General features: G+C 63.1%; 3 protein-coding genes across 14 annotated transcripts; 2 read left to right on the top strand and 1 right to left on the bottom strand.

Annotated features, from left to right (window-relative positions):
- Nucleotides 1-1112: 1112 nt before the first annotated feature.
- RPL10A (ribosomal protein L10a) lies at nt 1113-4055 on the bottom strand. Its single transcript, XM_065854834.2, has 6 exons — nt 3965-4055; nt 3617-3923; nt 3431-3511; nt 2964-3112; nt 2514-2686; nt 1113-1315 (listed from the first exon to the last, which is right to left on the bottom strand). Exons 1-6 carry the CDS (start codon nt 4053-4055, stop codon nt 1145-1147), a joined length of 972 nt encoding a protein of 323 aa, XP_065710906.2. The 3' UTR covers nt 1113-1144.
- On the top strand, nt 4039-12327 carry ZNF76 (zinc finger protein 76). 12 transcript variants are annotated; one of them, XM_071817932.1, is made up of 15 exons: nt 4039-4534; nt 5695-5775; nt 6206-6283; nt 6451-6662; nt 7284-7361; nt 7712-7828; nt 7933-7959; nt 8069-8144; nt 8495-8620; nt 8955-9134; nt 9395-9628; nt 10341-10477; nt 11175-11327; nt 11426-11539; nt 11873-12327. In XM_071817932.1, exons 1-15 carry the CDS (start codon nt 4054-4056, stop codon nt 11975-11977), a joined length of 2199 nt encoding a protein of 732 aa, XP_071674033.1. In that variant the 5' UTR covers nt 4039-4053; the 3' UTR covers nt 11978-12327. The 12 variants fall into 12 exon arrangements, with proteins under 12 accessions (XP_071674033.1, XP_071674032.1, XP_071674036.1 ...); XM_071817931.1 differs by lacking the exon at nt 11873-12327 and adding an exon at nt 11727-11862; XM_071817943.1 differs by lacking the exon at nt 11873-12327 and adding an exon at nt 11727-11862 and having other exon boundaries at nt 4447-4534; nt 5487-5775.
- Nucleotides 12328-13012: 685 nt separating this feature from the next.
- Nucleotides 13013-23332, top strand: DEF6 (DEF6 guanine nucleotide exchange factor). Its single transcript, XM_065854451.2, has 11 exons — nt 13013-13152; nt 16993-17133; nt 18557-18742; nt 20314-20541; nt 20619-20765; nt 20845-20953; nt 21029-21327; nt 21751-21917; nt 22009-22207; nt 22571-22661; nt 22761-23332. The coding sequence occupies exons 1-11, from the start codon at nt 13045-13047 to the stop codon at nt 22976-22978; spliced, it is 1893 nt and encodes a 630-aa protein (XP_065710523.1). The 5' UTR covers nt 13013-13044; the 3' UTR covers nt 22979-23332.
- Nucleotides 23333-23360: the final 28 nt, after the last annotated feature.

Here is a 23360-nt window from a genome sequence, read left to right as displayed (position 1 = left end):
TTCACAGAGTTATTTGCACTTGATTAAAAGAAAAAAATGTATCTGAACTTTGTAAAAAGAAATGTTTGCATTTTGTATTGTCTTTTTTTAATTATTAAATGGAATTTCTTGGTGTTGTGTTGATCTTTCAAAAACTGGCTCTGATGCGTATTTTAAAGGTTTCTAACAGCAGGATCCAAAGCTATTTTCATTGTTTTGTTCCCTTGGATGCTCAGACAAGCTCTTTTCACGGGCACAGTGGCTCCCCCCAGCTTAAATCCTACATGCTCCATAAGCTCACCAGTCACTATACAATGTATTTATTTATATAAGTTAATTAGATGCAACAGATCTCATTTTTAGCCCAGAACAGGGAGTTGGATGGGGACTGGCCCAGAGGGCTGGAAAAGACACTTCTACCTCAGCCCAGCCCCTCCTGTGGCTGCAGTGCTAACAGGGACCAGCTGGGGCTGCTGAGGGCTTCAGGAGCCCAGTGCCCGTGACCACGGGGGCTGCAGGGCGGCTCTGGGGAACCCGCACCAGGTACGGGGGAACCGGGAGGGGGTTGGGGCAAACTGGGGCGTCTCGGGGCTGCAGCAGGACCGGGGAGCGGCTCCGCCGCGGTTTGGCTTGTGCACTGCGTGGAGCTGTTCCCCACCCCACTCCAGATGTGGGAAACCAGGACCCATCCTCAGAAAGCTCTGGGTTGGAGCACAGGCTGCATCAGCTTACGGCACAGCAGCCAGGGGCAGGACTCCGACACCCGCCTGACAGAAACGCCCCATCCTGCAAACACCCCAAGTGACACACGGGGTGGGGCTGGACTGGGGGACAGAATTGTCTGAGTTTTTCCTGCTGAGGGTCCCTGTTCAGGCGGCACCAGCCTGAGCTGCTCTGTGCTGCACCTTGCAAATATGATTCATTTTAGAAGAATTTCTGGAATCCATGCCTGAGTCTCTGCTGCAGAAAACCAGGGAAAAGACACTGAACACGCCAGCAGCCTGATGTTCCGCCTGAACTCGCGTCCCTGTGGGCTCAGTACCTCTGTGTCTCGAGCTTTTGAGACCTTTGGAGCCACAAGGAAGCAAGTGGCTCCTTAGCAAACCCTCCCCAACAGCACAACCCAACGCAGCTGGAGGTGTCCTAAAAATTTATTGCTGCCCCGTTAGTAGAGGCGCTGGGGCTTCCCCATGGTGCTCTTGATGTACAAAGCACGCACGTTCTGCCAGTTCTTCTTCAGCAAGGACACCAGGAAGTTGATGGCCAGGTGGATGTTGTACACGAGCTCGTCCTCCGTCATCTTCACGTGGCCAACGGCCACAGCCAGACAGAGCACCTGGGACAGGGACAGCGGGGTCACTCACACAGGCAGAGGAAATCAGAAGAGCCAGCTCCTGACAAACAGCCCAGGGCTGACCTGAAGCCATCAGGGTATCAGATTATCTCACTTCTGTCAGCTGGACACGACCCCTCAGCTCACCCAGGGGTGTTTCCACAGAGCTCATTCTGTTTGGGATGTGGGGCCCATGAACCTCTGGCAGCATCTGAACGTCACCTCTGAGCTACAGCTCGGGTAGGTCCAGCTTAGAGCAGAAAGGTGACAGAGCGGGGGACACACGGGAGGACACGCAGCAAAGTGAGCCGAGGCAGAGCTGGGGTTAACACTGCTCGTGAGCCAGTGCTGGGACGTGACCTGCAAACCACTGATGGTCCATCAGCCCCAACCTCCACTGCTGAGCAGGGCACCAGCCTTGCGTTTTGTTTTGGGCACCAGCCACCAGCTCTTCCTTTCCACGCAGAAGCCAGCGAGGCCAAGCCTCTGCCCGCCAGCCTTGCTGAGGAGCTGTAAGTCAGCGCTCCCCACAGACAAAAGGATTTGCTGCAGACAAAAGGATTTACAAGTGAGCTGACAGGCCAAGTCCCGGGACATCATTAGCTCAGTTACTCATAATGCTGCAGCATTTGCCAACGATCCCATTTGCTGTGTCCTCCCAGTTGTTGTGCCCCCAGGCCCAGATCAGCTGGAGCCCAGGGATGCACCTCAGCTCAGAGCTGTTAATTCTGAATAATATGCATGAGTCACACGGAGACTGCTGACACCAGATTAAAATTATTTTGGTTTGGGGAGTCAGCAAGAGCAGATAATCCCAAGCTGCTCCCAAGTTCACGTGCAGAGTCAAGTCCCAAATGCGCCTCTGGCAAAGCGCTGCTGCATGCACAGACCCATGGGGACCTGCCTGGGCTGCACCCTGCAAGGGTCTCCCGCCTACTGCAAGCAGCATTAATTATGATGGATTGCACTCAGCATCGAACCAACAAGATCATCTCATCATCTGCCCCAAGATCTTTCAACCACAGATAAATCACTCCCCCTTTGCAGCGAGCAGCTGGATGCGCCAGATCGCTGGATGCGTCACCCGCTGCTCCTTTTTGCAGAGGCTCGAGGGACGCCTACTGCCCGGACAGGAGATGGCAGCCACCAGCGTCACCGCCTGTCACAAACCACCCGCAGCTCTGGAGCTGCCCCGTTTTACCTTCTTCATCTGAAATTTGATGGTTGATTTGACCTCGTCCACCTTGGCCACCAGGTTCTCATTGTGTGTGAGAAGGGATGGGAACTTGCCAGCTTTGTTCAGGCCCGGACCCAGGATTCGAGGAATCTGCTTGATCAAGGACTCGGAAGCCAGGAAGGCATCGTACTTCTTGGCTGTGAGGAGAGAATTCCGGTCACGATGGACGCTGGGCTCCTACACCAGCCTGCAACGGCTCCACTGAGACTGCGCTGACCTCAACACACACATCTCAGGGCTCTCACAGTCCTGCCTGGCTAAACTTAAGCTGGTTTTACTCATATTAGAAGTTACTCCTATCACACCAGTCAAATTTCATTCTGTTCATGTCAGTACCGCAGGACTAAAGCACGGAAACCCAAGCACAAGGAAAGCCCTCCCGCCCACGCAGGGCCTGCCCAGATGGCCGCTCACCCAGCTTCTTCACCAGCTTCTTGTTCTTATTGAGTTTCTTCAGAGCCTCTATGTCCATGTGAGGGATATCAACTGCCTTGGCCTCATCGCAGTGCTGCTGGTCCCCCAGCAGACAGACCGAGAACTTGGGCCGTGGAGTTGATTTCAGCCTGGGGACAGAAGGACCGAATCACTATGAATCGCCAGCACCGCATGCGCGCCCACGGAGCCGTCACGGAGCGACCTTACCGCAGCGCCGGGGCTCCTCCTCCGCAGCCTCCAACCTGCCTTCCCCGGCAGGCCGGTGGGGACGGCCCTGGGGCCTCCCGCACCTCCCCTCATGTTTTAAGACCCAGGGTTGGGGTCCGTCCAGCCGCACCCGCTGAGCGGGGCCGGTCGGGACTCCCCGGACCGTTCAGCGCCGCGGCCCCTGCAGTGCAGCCGGGGGCACGGGCCCAAGGCCGGGTGGGAGCGAGAGGATGCCGAACCTGACGGTGCCGGAGAACCGCTTGTCCTTCTGCGGGTCGTAGTTCTTCAGGCTGATCTGCAGCTCCACCGTCTCCACGAACCTGCGGGACGGAAGGCGACGCGGAAGGTGAGAGCCCGGCGGGCCGGGGCTCAGCAGGACCGGCAAAGGCCGCGCCGGGCCCGGCAGCCGCGGCGGGGGCTCTTACTTGCGCTTCTTGGCGCGGCTGCCCTGCAGCACCTCCTTCACCGCCTCGTACAGCGTGTCGCGGGACACCTTGCTGCTGCGGGGGAGACACGGAGGGCTCAGGGCGGGCCCTGCCCGGGGCTCCTGCGGGCCGCTGCGCCCGCCCCGGCCCAGCCGCGCTCCCCGCCATCCGTCCCCGCGATCGGCCGCCGCCGCCCGTCCCGATAGCCCCGCGGCCGCCCGCCGGGCACGGATGGCGGCGATGGCCCCGTGGATGGTGGCGATGGCGGCCGATGGCCCGGCCGATCGCCCCGCGGGCCGGCACCAACCTCATGGCGGCGGCGGTGGGTGGGGACCGAGAGGGCGGAGCCTCGCCCCGCGCTCTTTAAATAGGGGCGGGTCTCGCGAGATTCGGCCGCGCGGCGCCATGCTGGGAGGGCGGGGTGCGGCGCGGCCGCCATGCTTGGTGTGGCGGAAGGGAGCTGCACCGGCCTCCCTCGCCGCTCGTCCGTGTCTCCTCCGCTAAGCGAGCGGCTGCCGTCCGCCTGCTTCCCGCCGCAGAGCACTGGCTGCTCCACCGCGGCCGTGAGGGTGCGCACCCTAGGAGCGCTGGGTTCCCCACTCAGCAGCCGCCGGGAAGAACGCGGAACGCAGCCGCTGCATGAGGAGCTCCCGGGGCACGGCTCGTTCAGTTTACGCGCAGAGACCCGCGGAGGGCCCCACCGCACCAGAGCAAGACTCGTGAGGGCACGGGTGCATTTCGGCCTCACTGTTCGCATTGCGCATGCGCTGCCCGTTTCCTCCCATGCGCACTGGCTGCCCGGCGGGACGCGCCCGCAGTCTGGGGGCGGGGCCTCGGACTCCGGACTCTGGATAGCGGGGCCCGAACCCCGGTGCATGGCGGGCAGGTGGCGGGCCCGGCCCGCTCGGGTTCCCCCAGGTCGGTGCCGGCGGTGCGGGAGGACTGAGGGGCGGGGAAGTGGCGGCCGAGGGGCAGCGGGACCCCGGCGAGCTGCTGCCGCCCCCCGGCGGGTCCCGCCGTGCCTCCCCTTGGGCACCCTCAGCCTGCGGGCTCAGGCGTTAAGGTGCTCGCAGATCTCCCCAGCCCGCTGGAGGGTGGGAGGGCCGTGAGTCCGTGGTTACGCTGCCTCCAGGAAGGGCCCGCCTGTCACCGGCGTGAGAGCCTTGCTGGCCACGGGTGCAGCTTGGGCCACTTCCACCCTTTGTCATTTCCAAAACAGCCTACCATTCAGGCCTTCAAAAGTGAGTAAACGTATGTTATACGTATACATACGTGCAAAAGTGCGTATGCATATGTTGGGAGGAAATGAAATCTGAATTGTGTTTATTTTCCATCCAAGGCTCGCAGCGGAGCCCCTGGCCCGGGCGGCCCGTGTGCCAGCGGCCCATGGAGCGTGGGGGCTGCCGAGCTGTGACCCCGTGTGACGGGCCCGCAGCCCCCGCCCCGCAGCCCCCGCCCCGCCCGCGGGCACAGGTGACCGGGCCAGGCGGCCCAGGGTGACTTGGCGCAACGTCCTCTCACATCAAATAATTTGGTAACCAAACCGCTATCACATGGTGACTTACACTATTGTAGAGCTCAGTCTTCACAACCCATCAACAGTAGAAACACTTCAGGCCCTTTTAGGTCCTGTAATTCATTTCTTAAGAGTTCGTCCTCTGCCAAAGTAGAGGAAAATGAATCTTCGGGCCCCTGCTGATGCCATCCAAGGCTTCCAGTTGAATTTTTCTCTGGCACAAGTGCAATTGCTTTCTACTTTAGATCAAGAATGCTTAGCACACGTCATTCTTTCTGCTTCTTGGCTTGCAGGGCTGTGAAGGGCGGCTTGTAAACAAGCGATGACTGAGGCTCTTTGTCTCCTCCTGTCTAGGAAAGGGAGGCTGCGGCACTTCTGGGAAGCTCGGTGCCTCTGTGGCTCTGCAGGGGAAAGCCTGATAAATAACAGCTCATAAGTACCACTTTCGCTGTCTTCTCTGGGACTGGTTTCCTTGTGAAGATGCAGCAAAGGGGACAGCACACGGGACCAGAAAGGCTGGACTCTGCAGGCAGAGCTGATGGCCTTTTTGTGACTGTTTCAGGTGAAAAACTGATTGAAGGGCAAGTTATTGAGCTGGAAGATGGTACCACAGCTTATATCCATCAGGTGACAGTCCAGAAAGGTGAGAACCAGACATTCACCTCTTTCTTTCTAGAAGGGCATTGCAGATGTAACAGCAATTGTCTGTGTCCCAACAGCTGGGCTCCTCTGTCGGCTTTAGCTTTACCAAGTCCATGTAGGTTGTTCTGTTTTGCTTTGGGGCTGAATGAACAAGGGCATAGAACATGTGATTTCGTGGAAAGTTTTTAGCGATCTGACAATAAGTCAGATTTGCTGGTGGTGTAAGCAAATGTTTGAACGTTGTTTCACCTGTGGGTACTCTCACAGTTTGCCAGATCACAGCAAGGCCAGTGAGCTGTGTGCTGTGTTTGTGCCAACAGAGGGTCCTCTTGTGCGGTGTGAATCCTGCTGGGCTCAGGAGCTGCTGCACTGTCCCCTCTGTCCCACCTGAACCTTCCAGTGAGCTGTATGGATTTCTTTCTTTCCTTTAGAGTCCGTGGCTTTTGAAGACGGTCAGCCCGTGGTGCTGGAGGATGGCAGCATGGCTTACATACACAGCACAGTTAAAGGGAAAGAGTGTTCCTCCCTGAAGTGTTCCCTGTTCGTCCCTCGGCAGCTGGAGCAGCAGCTGCTGAGGTGTCACAGATGTCAGAGGCTGTAGATAGCCCAGGGCGGTGACGAATGCCCCCTACTCAGCAGCTCTTTTACCTTTGGTTTTGCTGGTTTCCCCTTGCAGAAAGTTATGAGCCCAGCACCTTCGAGACCGTCCAGGTGGAGGATGGCTCCGCTGCCTGCATACATCGTCCTGTCCTCGTGCCGCCCGGCAGCACCGTCCTGGAGGTGCAGGCAGAGACCGCGCTCGAGGAGCTGGCTGGAGAGGAGGAGGAGGACGACGACAGTGCCTGCGATGTCGAGACCATGAACGCGTTCAAGCAGTACGCCGCCAAGGTGAGGACTCGACGCCGCTTTCATGATGCGCCAGCAGCGCGAGGGGCTGCTGCGTCTGCCCGGGGGTTGAACTGCCTTCCCTTCGTTAGTTTGTACATTCGGTTTTCAGCAATGCCAGCTTTGAGAAGAGAAACAGGACATTGCCCCACTGACCAGTGGCTGGCGGTTGGGGACCTAGAGCAGGGCAGCTTCCTGATGGACCCTCCCGCGAGCCCTTAGTGCCAGGCCTCTTACCCTGTCATACAGCTTGGGTTTTTTTTCAGTCCTGAAGGCGTTTTCTTTCAGATCAAGACTACATGTCAGATCAAGACTTACATGTCAGGACTAGCTAAGCTATGGCCACTGTTGCCCGTGTTGGCAGGGGCCTCAAAAAACAGAGTAGCTTCAGACCCGTGTGCGTTGTCCCTGCAGGGCTCCATCTGTGCGTCTAGGGCGCTGCTGTTCTCTCCCCTGGTGTGCGAGGAGGGGCCGGCCGAGCTCAGCCGGGCGGTTTTGCCGGCGGGACCGGGCTCCCCGGCTCTCCCCGCCAGAGCGGCCGCTGTGGGCGCCCCCGCCCGGCTGCTCGCCCGCTCCACGCCGGGCAAGGAGGGGTGGACAGTGCCTGTGCCTCTTGGCTCGCAGGTGTCTGAGGAGGAAGAGGAGGGACTGGCAGACGCCTGCCACATGAAGAATGAGGATTCCAGCCGCACCCCTTCCCAGGTCCGAACTTTTTAGTGATGCGTTTCTGAAACTAGACCGAGCTCCTCTTGATGCAGAGCACTTTGCCAGCCAGCAATTAGAAAAGCTTTGTGGCTTCTCTGCAAGGTTAGCAAATATGTTAGCTGCAAGTTTCACAGATGAGCTCAGGGAAGCCCAGAGAGGTGAGTTATGTGTTGCAAACACCCAGTGAGCTGGGAGGTGGGAAATGCTGGTTCTTGCACGGCTGGGTTTTACCACGTTTGTAGGAAGGTGTGTTTGTGAGGATGGCTGGAGCGCGTGTGTCCGGCGAGGAGGGAGGTGACTTGTGTGGCTGCGCGAGGGCTGCTGACCCGGTCCCTGCGTCTCGGCAGGGTGTGCGGGAGGAGGAGGTGCACGGCAGCCGGCAGGGGCAGCAGGTCGGCGGCAGAGCGTTCCGCTGTGGCTACGAGGGCTGCGGCCGCCTCTACACCACCGCGCACCACCTCAAGGTAAAGCGGGTGACACGCGGTCACGCAGCAGCCGTGTCCCCGCGTTCTAGTGCCGGATCAGAACGCTGTCGTGCAAAAGGCTGAGTGTGTGCTCGGCTCCCCAGGAGATCCAGGACTGTTCGTTGGCCCAGGTGAAATCCAACAGTGAACTTCAGATTCTGTCTGCCAGCCAGACTTCACACCGTTTTCCTTCCTCCTTGTCTTTGACTTCATTTTTGAGACCTGTTCTTCCTCTTCCAGGTACATGAACGTGCTCATACAGGTGACCGGCCATATACGTGTGACTTCCCCAGCTGCGGGAAAGCATTTGCTACAGGTAACCGTTTCTCTTTTGAGCAGATTTTGTTTTCTCTCCAGTCCAAGCCACTCTTGAGCATTGGCCCTGGCTTTGTGCAGCAGAGCACAATGAGCGTAGCTTTCAAAGCCCTCCGAGAAAGAATTGCCGCACCGGAGCCTGCGCGGGACGTGACTGATCACGGGCAGATGAAAGGAGATACAGGGAGAGGCTGAGCTGTCAGTGGTGGCGTGAGACTGTTTGGGTATTTCATCCCCTTCAGCTTTGCAGACGCAGGACAGACGTTGAAAATCGCGTGAACTGAGGGGTGGTACACAGCTTGCTGTGTTATTTCCTTCTCATTATGAACTTGTACTTTCTTTTCTGGACAGGGTATGGGCTGAAGAGCCACGTGAGAACACATACTGGTGAGAAACCGTACAAGTGCCCGGAAGATGTGTGTAAAAAAGCCTTCAAAACTTCGGGGGATCTCCAGAAACACATCCGGACACACACGGGTGAGCAGGGCAGGGGAGCTGGGCTCCAAGATAAAGCAGCGCTTCAGCCCGGGGCCAGGATGTGGCTTTTTGTGTTCTGGGTGAAGCAAGGCAGAACTGAAGCTGTCTTCAGACAGAATTAGCTGGGTAGCAGAGGCAGTACTGGGGATTCTTGGTTTGGTTACAAACAGCAGAGGAAAAGGGGTTGGGGTGCCAGTGTTGCGAGAGGAAACGTGGCAGCAGCTGGGTGTGTTCTGAGGTCTCAGTGACGTGCTCGCTGGTGTAACGCTTGGAGCGACGGGCTGCAGGCGTCTGTGCTGCAGCAGGACTCTGGTCACGTTATCTCTCTGTGCAGGTGAGCGTCCCTTCAAGTGCCCCTTTGTGGGCTGTGGCCGCTCTTTCACCACGTCCAACATCCGCAAGGTTCACATCCGAACGCACACGGGCGAGCGGCCCTACATGTGTCCAGAGCCCAGCTGCGGACGGGGCTTCACCAGTGCCACCAATTACAAGAACCACATGAGGATCCACACCGGTGAGGGTGGAACGCAGGCAGCTGCTCCCCGGTCAGCACGTGGCAGCAGGGAGCCCCAGGAATGAGGGGTCATTTCCAGGCCAGGCGTTGCAGGGGGAGATCTGGGAGTAGCCAGTGAGTTAAAGGCAGCAGAACTTGCTTTACTGGGCTGATCTTTGTTCCACTGGTGGAGTGGTCTGTCTCCAGCTACTCCTTCGTGATGGGGAATCCCTTCCCGGAGGGTCAGGGGGTTCAGCTCTGCTCTGTGGCCTCTGCCCTAGGAGAGAAGCCGTACCTGTGCACCGTGCCGGGCTGCGGAAAGCGCTTCACCGAGTACTCCAGCCTCTACAAGCACCACGTGGTGCACACGCACTGCAAGCCCTACACCTGCAGCAGCTGCGGGAAGACCTACCGCCAGACCTCCACGCTGGCCACGCACAAGCGCAGCAGCCACGGCGAGCTGGAGGCCACGGGGGAGGGCGAGCAGGCGCTCTACGAGCAGCGGGAGCTGGAGGGTGAGCAGGCGCTCTAGGAGCAGCGGGAGCTGGAGGGTGAGCAGGCGCTCTAGGAGCAGCGGGAGCTGGGGGGTGAGCAGGCGCTCTAGGAGCAGCGGGAGCTGGAGGGTGAGCAGGCGCTCTAGGAGCAGCGGGAGCTGGAGGGTGAGCAGGCGCTCTAGGAGCAGCGGGAGCTGGAGGGTGAGCAGGCGCTCTAGGAGCAGCGGGAGCTGGAGGGTGAGCAGGCGCTCTAGGAGCAGCGGGAGCTGGGGGGTGAGCAGGCGCTCTAGGAGCAGCGGGAGCTGGGGGGTGAGCAGGCGCTCTAGGAGCAGCGGGAGCTGGGGGGTGAGCAGGCGCTCTAGGAGCAGCGGGAGCTGGAGGGTGAGCAGGCGCTCTAGGAGCAGCGGGAGCTGGAGGGTGAGCAGGCGCTCTAGGAGCAGCGGGAGCTGGAGGGTGAGCAGGCGCTCTAGGAGCAGCGGGAGCTGGGGGGTGAGCAGGCGCTCTAGGAGCAGCGGGAGCTGGGGGGTGAGCAGGCGCTCTGCCGTCCCCTGCACGGCCTGGGGTCGGCCCATGTGGCCGTGGGGAGGGAAAAGGAGGCTGAGGAGACCTTCTCACTCTCTACAAGTACCTGGAAGGAGGTTGTTGTGAGGGGGTCAGTCTCAGGTCCTGGATCAGGCGTGTGCATCACGCTCTCATTAATACTTCTTGCGCCTTTTGCTCTTCCCCGACTCAGCTGCCGCTGCTGACAGAGGCTCCCCCCTGAAGAGCCAGCGTGTTGCTTTCCGGTCAGAGATGGAGGAGTATGAAGGGGAAGATGACGATCGTATACCCACACAAGTCTCGCTTATCTCTCAGGAGGGGACAGCGCAGGTATGGACACTGGCAGCCTCCAGCGTGGGGTGACAGCACTTAGCTGAGGAAGATTCTGCCTCTACCCAGCCTCGGTGTTTAAGGCTGGAGCTTGGGGAGCAGTGTCGGTATGAGCGCTCTATCCCTGCAGCCTCGATGCGGAGGGGACGGGGTGGGCTGCTGGTCCCAGCTCCCCTCCTTGCTGGTCGGGGTCTTGCGGGCTCTGGCCCGGGTGTGCGTGCGGCCCTGGCACCCTCCTGGTCTCTGCTGACACAGGCGGGATTCGGGTTGTGTTTTCATCGTTTATGTACGGCAGTGCTGTTCTGGTACTTCCTCTGACAGCTGTCCCTGTGCTGACTGGGACAAACTCCCTTCTGTGGCACAGGGCAAAGGAAGCGGCTGCCACGAGCGACGCTCGTTTCCTCTCGCTCTGAGGCGCTCCCTGCGCAGCGATGCACGAGCGGCCGCCTCGGGGCCTGGAGAGGAGATGCTGAAAGGGAAGGGGAGGTGTGGCGGAAGGGGTCGGGCTGCAGCCTCAGGGTCTGTGGGTTCTTCATCCATTCTGCCCATGACCCTGGGCAGTGTCCTCGGAGTTCTCTGCAGAGGAGGAGAGAGTATTTCATCCTTACTGAGACCTTGGTGTGGCCAAACTGCGGAGCTGCCTGAGGCTTCCCGAGGAGCCAGCCTGGCTGAGAGCACCGGCGTTGATCCCTTGCAGGTCCGTCTGTCACAGGAGGAGCTGCGGGCCCTGGGCAGTGCCATCCGCATGGTGACACAGACCTGTGCCCTCGCCGTGCCCAAGGAGCAGCTGGCGGGTGGTGACACACACACTGTGATTGTGGCCGACACGGATGGCACCGAGACGCAGCCGGTACACGAAAAACTGGGGCCTTCCCTCCTCCCGGTGCAGAAACTGCCTGCTAGAAGGGCATGCACTGTAAAACATGATTGGTTTTTAACACTCCCTAGATTACCGTGGTCGCTTCTGGGGCGGTCGTGTCTGAAGAATCGGCTGTCGCATCCCTCTGTCATCAGCAGGTGGCATTGCTGGCTGCCACCAGCAGCACCCGCATTGCCCTGCAGGTACCACAGCCCCTGCCGGTTCCCCTTGCTCCCCCCGCCCGCCCTGCGGCTCCAGCACTTCCCCCTCGCTCGGCTGCATCACCTCTTCCCAGGGTGCTTCTCCTTAGCTGCTGTGTACAGAGGGGAGCTGGGACCTGCTCCTGGGTCTGCGGGCTGCTCCTTTGCAAACAGCCTTTCCCCGTCACAGCCCTGTCTCTGTGCCCCTCTGCTTCACACCCGTGTCACCGCTGCCGGTCCCTGGCACCTCTGTCCTGCCGGGACTGCCCCGAGCAAGCCCGCACCTCCTGAGCCTGTGTTTTGAGAGGAGGGCGTGACCTCTCTTTCCTCCATCAGTTAGAAGCACAGCAGAGCCTGGAGGAAGCCATCGGCCTGGCCACAGCAACCGTGCAGCATGGAGCTGTGTCCCTGGACGCTCCCGTGCCCGAGAACGGGTGCTGAGCCCCGCAGAGCCCCGGGCAGGGCGCGCCGGCAGCACCGCCTCCGCTCGCCCGCAGCGGTACCGGAGCTGGGCTGGTGTCACCGCGCAGGTGTTGGGACACCGGGGTGACCCTCCTGTCTCCAGGGAGGGCTGTGGGAGAGGCTTGGCTGTCTGGAACGGTGACCGGTTCCTGACACCGGAGCAGGCTCACGGGCTGGCTCTGACACCTGCTCTACCATCTCTGTCGCACTCTGCTCTCCAGATTTCCTGGGCAGACTCAGCGCTGCGGGGCGTTCCCTCCAGCAGAGCCACCCAGTGTGGGGTGTAAATACTGAGTAGAATAAAAGCAATTTAAATATTTTCTTTTTTTAAAAAAAGGCGTCCTTTTTCTCTTTCAGTCCCTGGGCCGGTGGTTGGCAGAGTGGGTTGGGTGTTACCGTTCTGCAGACGTAGGGGCTAAGGCAGTTCAGGTTTGTTGAGCTGGCCAAAGGTGTCCTGTCCCAGGGGTGGTGTGGGCGCGTTGTAGCCTCCGAGTTCCCCTGCGTGTCTGGGGGGGCTGGGAGCTGCTCCTGGGTCTCGAGGCTCCTGCAAGCCTGGATGTAGGGGCGGCTCTCGCTCCGTCCCAGGAGGGGAAGCTGCTCGTGGAGGCAGGGAGGGGATTTCTCTCTGCAGAACACGAGCGCTGGGGGAGCTCTGGATCTCAGCTGAGCAAAGGGTTACGGATCCTGTCCTGTCGGTGCCCCGTGAGCTCCGGATCCTGCTTCTTCCCCGGGGGTGGGGCTGTGGGGCTGAGCCGTGTCCTGTGGGGCTGAGCCGTGGGCCCGGCCGTGTCCCTGAGCTGTGTCCCGTGTCCCTGAGCCGTGTCCCTGAGCCGTGTCCCGTGTCCCTGAGCTGTGTCCCGTGGGCCCGGCCGTGTCCCTGAGCCGTGTCCCGTGTCCCTGAGCCGTGTCCCGTGGGCCCGGCCGTCTCCCTGAGCCGTGTCCGCGTCCCGCGCTCGGACCCGCCCAGCAGGGGGCGCTGCCGCCGCGCCCCGCTCGCCCGGTGGCGTTTCCTGGATCCGGCGCCGCGGCCCCGCGGAGCCGCCGCCATGGACCTGCGAGCGGAGCTGCGAGCCGAGCTGCTCAAGTCCATCTGGTACGCGTTCACCGCCCTGGACGTGGAGAAGAGCGGCAAGGTCTCCAAGTCGCAGCTCAAGGTGAGGCCGGGTGGCGGGGCTGCGGCGCGGGGCGGGCTGGGGATGCTCCGGGCCCCGGGGCTCCGCGCAGGAGTCGACGTTCGGGTCAGCAAGACCTCGCTGCCGCCGCGCTGGCTTTGGTGAAGTTCTCCGTCTCTGCCTTGTCTCCCTTCAAAACGACAGGTGAGGGGCGTTAACGCTCAGATGTATTTTCTAGGTGAAAATTAAGAAAACTTTTAGTTGCTCTCATTTTCTTCTGCTTTTTATGGCCACCTCGCAGCCCAAACTCAGTTTGCGTTGTCTCGCTTGCCGGAGCACACGCGTTTGTGCTTCCTGCTCAGCCGGCAGGTCGGGAGGTAAAGGCAGAGAGGGTCGTTAAGCTAAAACTCCCCAGTGCTCTGGCCAGAAATAACGCAGCACCTGTACCAAATCCCTCCTTCCCCGCCCCGCAGCCCCGTGGCAGCGTTGCAGGGGGCTCGGGTGCTCAGCCCTCGTCAAAGCCATCGTGGCTTTGGAAGCCTTTTTGTCTGCCCGCAGGATGGGCTCTGCTCGAACCCCCCGGGCTTCACCTCGGCTTTGACAATGATTATTGATTTTTATAGTTTTCTTCCCTTTGCAAACGATGGGCTCCTTGTTTGTTGCCATGTAAATGTCCCGCTGGGGTTGGAAATGCCGGTTGGAGCAGGGGCTGCGGTGCAGGGGAAGGACCTGAGCTCAAAACATGCAAAGCACAGGGAGCTCTTGCGTCAGGACCCGGCGGCTCCTGCCAGAGCGCCAGATGAGTTGTGAAACGCTGCGGGGAAGCCTCTTTTCCTCTATCGCCTCTACGCGACAGGTTTCCCCGGGGGGGACCGCAGGGAAACTCGGGGCTCGGCAAGGGACACGTTTTGCCCCAAGATTAAGTTTTGCTCTCAGGGGTCCAGAGGAGTGGCGGGAACCGGGTTCCCCTGCTCGGCCGCTCCCCAGCTCATTGCTCGCCGACTTAAAACTGTGGAAATAGCTGAAGGAACGTATTAAGGAAAACCCCGACGTGGGCCGGTGCCTGGTTCCCGTGTGAATCCCCAGAAAGGCGGCTCTGCTCCCTCACAGCGTCCCTGCCCGGTGCTGCCGGGGCCGCGCGTCTCCAGGGATCCGCACCTGCAGCCGCGGCGCCGGGGCCGCGCGGACCCGCGTTGTAACCGCATTTCCTAGAGAGCCCGTGCGGGGGCTGGGGAGCTGCCAACCCCCTGCAGGGGCTGCGGGGGCGCTGGGGACAGCGCCTCCGTGGGGACTTTGCCCAGGGTGACGTTTCGGAAGGGAGGGTAGATTTATCCTTTGCTATTTTTCCATCCGCCTTCAGCGCTGAGGTGGGACGGCAGAGCTCAGCTCCGATAGCGTTCCGCTGGCCTCGGGGCTGCGGAGAGCTCGCTTCCATCGCCGCCAAGCGCTGGCTCGGGTTTGCCGATCTGGCGGGTTGGGTGCAGCAGCAGCTCTGGGTCCCGCAGGCTGGAGCGGCGAGGCCGCCGTGGCCTGCGCAGCTCCCCGGGCTGCGCGGGGCGCCCTGCTCTGCCCCCTCGCCCAGGCGGGCGGCGGCGGGAGGGCCTGGGCAGCCCGGCAGGAGCGGTGGTGCTCACGGCGTTGGCACCACCAGAGCGCCGCGCTGCTCTGACCTCGCCCCGCCGGGCACACGGGGAATTCAGCAGCACTGAGCGTGCCGCGCTGGAGCTCTGGGAAGCCATTGGGTTCGGCAGCTGAGTTCTTTGTGTGGACGCTCCTGTGCAAGCAGGCGTGTGCTGTGTACGTGTAGGTGTGTATCTGCACAGGAAGGAAGGAGCCTTGCGGTTGAGCGCTACATGTCGGGAGATGTCGGGTGGCTCTGTTCCCAGCGGGGCGCATGCCAGCCTGCCCGTGGACGTGTCACCCCCTCCCGCGGGAGCTGCTCCCCGGCCCCGCGGATGCTCCTGGGACGTGGCTCCCAGGGACAAGCCCCCCGGGGTGGCCGGGGCAGGCGGGTGGGAGCCACTGCCCCCTGTCCTGGTGCTTTTCGTCACCTCTGCTCCTCTCCCTGCTCAGAGCGGTTCTGAGCGGAGCCTGCGCCCGGGGCCGCCTGGTGCCCCTGCTCCCCCCGCTGGGCCAGCGGGTTCGTGTGTGACGCGGGGAGCCAGGCTCCAGCCGAAAGGTCACCCCAGCGCTGGCATCGCCCCCAGCGTCTCCCACGGGGAGGAGAAGAGGGGCAGCCATTCTCCAGCCACCTCAGATATTCCGCCCCCAGCTCTGGCTGGCGTCAGCAGCGCCGCGGGGGCGACGGGGCGGGGGGCGGTGGAGAACGGCGTCGGGGCTGCTGCTCGGAGGGGTCTGGGTGCCTGGGGCTCGGGCAGACCCCTGTCCCCCCGCCGTTCCCTGCACACCGCAGGGGAAACGTGGCCTCACCAAACTGCGCTCATAGCTTCCCTCCCCTTCTCCCCCCGTTGTTCTCCCCTCCTATCCCTGTTTCAGAGCCGGGGGGATCCCCCCTCTCCTCCCTCTGTGGGGCCAGGGCTCCGCGGGGTGCCGGCCGGGGCACACACGGGCCTCCAAGGACGCGGGGTGCGAGGATGGGGACAGGGCCCCATGCTGGAAAGGGGGACGGGATGGGATGCGGTTCCCAAACTGTCAATCCACCCCAACGGACCTGTGCCCATCCTGGGGGATGTGCAGGGTGTTTGGATCCCCCCACCCCTACACGGAGCAGCGCTCGGGGCTGCAGCCACGCGGCGTTTGAGCGCAGGGCCGGGTCCTGCTGATAAAATCGGTCCAGGGGCTGAAAATGAGAGAGAAAATCTGGTTGAACAAGAACCATCTCCAGCTGCGGCAGCGGCCGCGGCCTCGGGCGCCTTCTCTCCCGCCGGGAGCGGGGATGCTGCCCCGCCACCCGCATCCACACACCGTCTCCCCCTCTTCTCGAATGCCTGGAGCTGTCCCTGCAAGCCCCGGCGCGATGGGACAGCGCTGGTTTGGGTGCTCGTTTAACCGCCTCCTGCTCGTGGGAAGGTAGAGCAAGGAGCCGGGGGCCTGCCCAGCGCGGCGCCGGGTGCTCCCGCAGCCCTGTCCTGGTGCTCCCGCAGCCCTGTCCCGGTGCCAGGTGCTCCCGCAGCCCTGTCCCGGTGCTCCCGCAGCCCTGTCCCGGTGCCGGGTGCTCCTGCAGCCCTGTCCCGGTGCTCCCGTAGCCCTGTCCCGGTGCCGGGTGCTCCCTCAGCCCTGTCCCGGTGCTCCCGCAGCCCTGTCCCGGTGCCGGGTGCTCCCTCAGCCCTGTCCCGGTGCTCCCGCAGCCCTGTCCCAGCGCCGGCTGCCGCCCGACCGCCCCGTGCGCTCCCGGCATGCGGGAGATGCGGGAGCTTCAAAACCTCCTTTGTTTTGGGGGATTGAACAAAAACGGGCTGGTTGGTGGTGCTCGCAGGCTGGTTTGGAGATGGTGTCGTCAGCGCTCCCTCGCCTGCTTCTGTTCCAGACAAAACCTTCTCTTAGTTTCGTGTTGATCTCCTTTTCGTCTGTGTCTCTGTGCCCGCTGGCGGACAGCGGCCGCCGGTCGTTGTTCTCACAGCTGGCGAACGGCAGCTCCAGGAACGCGGCTCGGGGGGCTCCTCAGCTCTGTAGATCGAAGCACATCCTGTTTGATACCTCTGAAACGGCCAGATTGAAAAAAAGAAGTTCCCCACGTGCCAAGAATGACAAGAAATGCACGTGGAAAAATGCTCAGTTTTTTGCCCGTTTCTAAGTTAATATTTGGGAATGTTTGGCTGCCCCTGTGCCCGCGCAGCCGGCGCCTCGCTGCCGGACGGGGCTGCGGGCAGGGCTGGCGCCGCGCTCAGCGCTGTCCCCGTGTCCCGTCTCCCCCTCGGGCAGGTGCTGTCCCACAACCTGTACACGGTGCTGCGCATCCCCCACGACCCCGTGGCGCTGGAGGAGCATTTCCGCGACGACGACGACGGGCCGGTGTCCAGCCAGGGCTACATGCCGTACCTCAACAAGTACATCCTGGACAAGGTGAGCCCCTGGGGACCCGCGGTCCCTGCGCTGTCCCGCACCCTGGAGCCCCACGGCTGCGCGTCCCTCTGCTCCGCGAGGTCCCGCGGGCGCAGCAAGGATGCAGGGAGCGCTCAGGTAAATGCCAAAATGAGCGATAAGTGTTTAATACCCAACATCTGCTTGGCGAGGATGAAGTCAGTTCTTTCCAGAAAGGCTCTGGATGGAGACGCAGCTCTGGCAGTGTTTCCTAAAGTGAGAAATCAGCCCTTTTTTCCTCTCCGCCCTGTTCAAACCCGAGGTGTGACCTCCCTTGGCAAGGAGGACGCCGAGGTGCCCGGGCAGGAGCAGAGCTTGGGGTGGGCTGGGGGTTTCTCCCTTTTTTCCGCGCGGTCTGAAGGCACCTTTGTTAGTGCAGCGAGACTTTGCGGCCGGGTGCTCGTTTCCTGCGGGCGCGTGGGGAGAGGAAAACGGGTGACAACTTTCTTCCACTGTGTGCTCGGAAGAGCGGGGCAGCAACCCTGCCCGGCGCCCCCTGGGCTGAGCGCTGCCCTCCCCGGCGTGCGGTGTGCCCTGACGGTCCCCGAGCCGGTCCCCATGCTGGTCCCCGTGCCGGTCCCTGAGCCGGTCCCTGTGCCGGTCCCTGAGCCAGTCCCCATGCTGGTCCCCAAGCAGGTCCCCGTGCTGGTCTCCCTGCCGGTCCCCGTGCCGGTCTCCACCTTGCCCCGAGCTGCTCAGGAGCTGCCCAGCCGGGTCTGAGACGCTGGTCTGGGCTGCGGGGTCCGCTCTGCAGCGCCTTCCCAGCGCCCTCTGCCCGGGCTCGGCCCGGCCCGATCTCCAGCACAGTGCAGCCAAAATCCTTCCCGTTTCCCATGTGGCTCTTTGGGACGTGACCTTCAAACCCACGGCTGACAAAAGCCCAGAAGGGGAAGCGGGTTTTCCTGGTAAGAGGGGCTTTCAGCTTTTCCCGGCTCTGCCGCTGCAGGCTGCCGTTTGTCCTTGCGCTGCCGGCACGCGGCTCACACCAACGGGCTGGGGCGGCCAGACGTGGCCAGGCCCCTCTGGCCCATGTCACCGTGTCACGCCAGGACCGGCGCAGGAAGCGGGGGACGGTGCCGGGCGGAGGGGCTGAGGCTGATGGAGGCGTCGTTCCTGCCTCCACCTGCCCACGGGCCAGCGCTGCCCTGGGCAAACGGGATGACGAGAGTGACCCAGAGCCACAGAGGCCTTGGGGAGGGGGCTGGGAGAGCTGTGCTGCGTGCGCTGCCCCAGCGTTCTGCTGGCGCCCCAAAGCCCGGCGGGCGGTGGCTGAGCCGCCGTGGCCGTGCCGCCGTGCCCAGGCTCCGCAGCGCGCCGGCAGGGTCGTCTCTACCATCCGGCACATCTTGCTGGTGCCGGGGACGTCCCGGCACCGTGGGGCAGCGCAGCTCTGTGCTCACCGCAGGTGGAGGAAGGGGCTTTTGTCAAAGAAAACTTTGACGAGCTCTGCTGGACCCTGACGGCCAAGAAGAATTACAAGCCTGACCGGAACGGGAATAGCGTTGTGTCCCACCAAGACGCCTTCAAGCTCTGGTGTCTCTTCAACTTTCTCTCTGAAGACAAATACCCCCTCGTCATGGTGCCGGATGAGGTAGGACCTGGCTCCCCCGTCCCGTCCACCCGGCTCTGCGCTGGGGGGCACACGTCCCGCTATCGCTTCCTGGCACGTCTCACCACATCCTGCACGACGTGGGGCTCGGGGCGGGGGGAGAGGGCTGCCCGCCCCAGGCATCCCTGCCGTGCCCGGCCAACAGGAGCAGCTGGGAGAGCCCCCGGAGCGCTGAAAGCTCCCACGCAAGGAGCGCTCTCCGTGGGTCAGGCCGCAGTGCTCCCCGTGGGTCAGCCCGCAGCGCTCTCCGTGGGTCAGCCCGCAGCGCTCTCCGTGGGTCAGGCCCGCAGCGCTCTCCGTGGGTCAGCCCGCAGCGCTCTCCGTGGGTCAGCCCGCAGCGCTCTCCGTGGGTCAGGCCGCAGCGCTCTCCGTGGGTCAGCCCGCAGCGCTCTCCGTGGGTCAGGCCGCAGCGCTCTCCGTGGGTCAGGCCGCAGCGCTCTCCGTGGGTCAGGCCGCAGCGCTCTCCGTGGGTCAGCCCGCAGCGCTCTCCGTGGGTCAGGCCCGCGCCAGCGAGCGCTTTGCCTGCTGTGAACGTGCGGGTTCTCAGAGCCTGGTGCAAGGGGGCTGCTCCTGTGAAGTCGCTGCCAGGCTGGGGGGTCTGTGTCTCTAGGGCTGCTCTACAGCCCAGGCCACCACGCAGCGGCAGAGCAGACCCGCTTGTCCGTCTGTCCCTGTCCGTGCGTCACCCCTGCCCAGCACCCGGGGGTTAAGAGCCGGGTGCCGGCTGTGCAAAGCCGCTGGCAGTGATCTCCAATCTCCACATTCCACCCGGCATTTGCAAGGGAAGGTTCTCCCTTCACGGGGGTCCATCAGACCCCCTGAGAACGTGGGCGATGTGGGGAGGAGGGACAAGCTCAGAAGCCAAGAGCAGCCTCAGCAGGAGGAGGTCAGCGGGACAAGCAGCTGCTCTCTGCTCTCTGCTCTCTGCTTCTGCTTCTGCACCATCAGCCTCCTGAGATCAGCAGAAAAGCCAAAAAAGGGGGGGAGGAGGGGGCAGAGAAGACAAGAAGCACCACGCTGCGCAGATGTAGGAGGGCGACCACACTTCCTGCGCCCCGGGAGCGGCGCTTCCTGCTCCCCCGAGCGTGACAAACCCGACGTCTTCCTGCCCGCAGGGCTGGGCTTGGAAAAAACCACTGCGGTCTCAAGAGGACGCTCCTGCGTGCCATGGGCGCCCGTGCCCCGCTCGCCCCCTGTTCCCTCGGCGCGTCTGGCGAGCAGCGGGCGCCGCGGGCTGGGTGCGTGGCACCGCGGGCTGCTCGCGGGCGCTTGGCTTCTGCAGCTCCCTCTCACTCTGCAGACAAACGAGCCACAAATATTCGGAGTCTTGTGGTTAAAAGGAAGAACTCCGGGGCAGTGGCCAAGCTCTAACTCAACGTTAGTCTCCCAAGCCTGCCTGGAACAGCTCGGCTGTGGCCACCACCCGTCGCTGGGCAGATGCCGCGGGGATGAGGGTCCTGCACCCCCAGCTGGGCAGAGACGTGGGCTCGGGCTCTCCAAAACGGGGTGGTGTGGGGACGTCCCCCATGTCCCTGAGCTCCCTGTGCCCGCAGGTGGAGTACCTGCTGAAGAAGATCTGCACGGCCATGAACGTGGAGCTGAACTCCTGCGAGCTGGAGGACCAGCTGTCCCAGGAGCCGCAGGGCCAGGCCGGGCTGACCGTCTGGCAGTTCCTGGACGTGGTGAACTCGGGGCGGTTCCTGCGAGGCATCGAGCCGGAGGCCGTCAGCATGGCCGTGGAGGAGGTGTACCAGGAGGTCATCGAGGACGTGCTCAAACAGGCAAGGAGCCCCGTGTCCTGGGCACGGACCCCATCCTGTCCCTGCCCCGTTTCTGAGCCCGTGTCTCTGGGGCGCAGGGCTACCTCTGGAAGAAGGGCCAGCTGAGGAGGAACTGGTCGGAGCGCTGGTTCACGCTCAAGCCCAGCGTCCTGTCCTATTATGTGAGTGAGGACCGGAAGGAGAAGAAGGGGAGCATCACGTTGGACAAGCACTGCTGTGTGGAGGTACAGCCCTGAACGCTGGAGAACACAGGGACAAGGTTGGGTATGGCGGGTGATGCCATCCTGTGCCCCCTCCTTGTAGGTGCTGCCCGACCGGGACGGGAAGAGGTGCATGTTCTGCGTGAAGACGTCCTCCCGCACCTACGAGATGAGCGCCTCCGACACCCGGCAGCGCCAGGAATGGACCTTGGGTCTGTGCCACCCGCGCCCCCTCCCCAGTCCCCATGTCCCCCCGTGTCCCTGCTGACCGTCTCGTCCCTCCCCAGCCATCCAGACGGCCATCCGGCTGCAGGCGGAGGGCAAGAGGTCCCTGCACAAGGACCTGAAGCAGAAGCGGCGGGAGCTGCGGGAGCAGCGGGAGCAGCGCAAGGCGGCCAAGGAGGAGGAGACGCAGCGGCTGAAGCAGCTGCAGGAGGAGAAGGAGCGGAAGCTGCAGGAGCTGGAGCTGCTGAAGGAGGCCCAGCGGCAGGCGGAGGTGCTGCTGCAGGAGGAGGAGCAGCGGCGGCGGCGGCAGCACGAGGAGATGCAGAGGACGCTGGAGATCCAGCTGCGGGAGGCCGAGCAGGTGGGAGCGTCCCCAGGGCGTGCCCGGTGCTCGGCGGTGGCCGCGTCCTGCCCTGCCAGCAGTAGCCCGAGGGCTGCGGGAGCTCCAGGAGCTGCCACCCGGCACCTTGGGGCTCTGGGGATGAGGGACGGAGGGGTCGGTGCCACCGTGCATGACAGACCAAGAGCAGGAGCCAGGGACAACCTGCCCCGGGGCGTTTGGAGCTGGGCCAGGTGGCAGGGGAGCGCCAGGGTGGCCAGGGAGCCGATTTCTGCCCCTGCAGCCCCTCCAATGACGCGTGTGTCCCCAAGCAGGGGGACAGCTGGCCTTCCACGGGCTCTCCCTGGCGGGGGGGGTGTCTGGTCCTATCCAGGCGGGGAAGGGGGCCCTGGGGACAGTGGCGGCTCTGCCGGCGCCCGCAGTGACGGCTGCTCCCTCCCGCAGGCCCGCGCCTCCATGCAGGCGGAGATGGTGCTGAAGGAGGCCGAGGCCGAGCGGCAGCGCAAGCGCATCCTGGAGCTGGAGGAGATGCAGCGGCGGCTGCAGGAGGCCCTGCAGCAGGAGGTGAAGGCGCGGCAGGACGAGGAGGCCGTGAGATATGCACAGGCCAGGTGGGTGCCGGGGTGTGCGGGTGACGTTCCGGGGCGCGCAGGGATGGGGGGCGCTGGGGGGACATCCTCACCTCTTGCTCTTTGCTGCCAGGCTACTGGCTGAGGAAGAGGAGAAGCTGAAGCAGCTGATGAAGCTGAAGGAGGAGCAGGAGGAATACATCATCAGAACTCAGCGGGAGAAGCAAGTGCTCAAGCAGGAGATGGAGAACAAGAACAAGTGTCTGGAGGAGGCGCAGAAGCAGCTGGAAGAAGTGAGGGTGAACAGGCAGCGGGTGGACCAGGATGTCATGGTGAGCGTCACATCGGTGCCACATCCCGCAGGCCGGGAGCCCCAGGGATCTCCCAACCGTCCCCGCGTCACCTCCGTGGCTCTGGGGGCTGAGCTGGTGCTGCTGGGGGTTCTGAGCTGTGCCCCGTGTGGGCACGGGCTGGGTTGGGGCTGAGCGGGGACAAGCGTGTCCTGCCCGGGGACGGGGCTGGCGTCCAGAGCAGTGTCGACAGTGGGACTGTGTGAGAGGGGAGGCTGGAGCAGCAGCAGACGGGGTGAGCTGGGCTCCAGCCCAGCCCTGGCTTACCCAGGGAAGGGGAACGCGTGCCCGCTCCCCTGGGTCGGGGGTTGTGGGACAGCCGTCTCCCCCGCCGTGCCCTCCCAGGCAGCCCAGCAGAAGCTGCGACAGGCCAGCACCAACGTCAAGCACTGGAACGTCCAGATGAACCGGCTGATGCACCCCATCGGGCCGGGGGGTAGGAGAGTTGCCGTCACCCCCTGTCCTCCTGAAACCCTTTCCCTGAGCTGAGCGGTCAGTTTGGACCCAGCTGAGCAATCCTCTTCTGTCCGTCCAGAGAAGCGCACGAACGCAGGAGGCTTCGCTGGCTACCAGGCCCTGCTCTCCCGCAGAGATTCCTCCCTCAAACTCAAGCAGAAAGCGGAGGACAAGGGCAGTGACTCTGCGGGGAGCAGCAGCAAGGAGAACGTGAGCGGCAGCACGAGCGGCGGCACGAGCGGCAGCACACCACCATCTCCAGACGCAGACACGGTGGCCATGGAGCCCAGCAACTAGCCCGGCAGCGTGGGGCCCATGAGCGGATATGGGCAACGCGGCTGGCTCGGGATGGAGGCACGCGGGGCCCCACGCAGAGCCCGGAGGTGAAGCGCACGGAGCCTCCCGCTTGCCCCAGGGAGCGGCCGCGACGTGCGGAGGCTGGGACAGCCCCGCGCTGGGGAGGGGGCGGCGGGGCCGTCTCCTCCGGCTGTGGGGCCTGTGCTCTGGTTTCCACCCTGCCAAAAAAACCCAAGCACCCCACACCGGGCGCTGTCGGGTCTGGAGCGCGCGGGCTGCAGCGCTCCCGTTTGTGCCAGCGCAGGCGCCTGGGGGGCAGCACCTCCGTGTGATTAATGAAGTGCTTACGAGGTACCAGTGCTTGGGCTCTGTGCTGGTCTTT

This window comes from Patagioenas fasciata, chromosome 21 (genome assembly GCF_037038585.1).
Source record: "Patagioenas fasciata isolate bPatFas1 chromosome 21, bPatFas1.hap1, whole genome shotgun sequence".
Classification (NCBI taxonomy): Eukaryota; Metazoa; Chordata; class Aves; order Columbiformes; family Columbidae; genus Patagioenas; species Patagioenas fasciata.
Note: the sequence above shows the minus strand (reverse complement) of the source record. Positions and strands in the feature narration are given on the sequence as shown.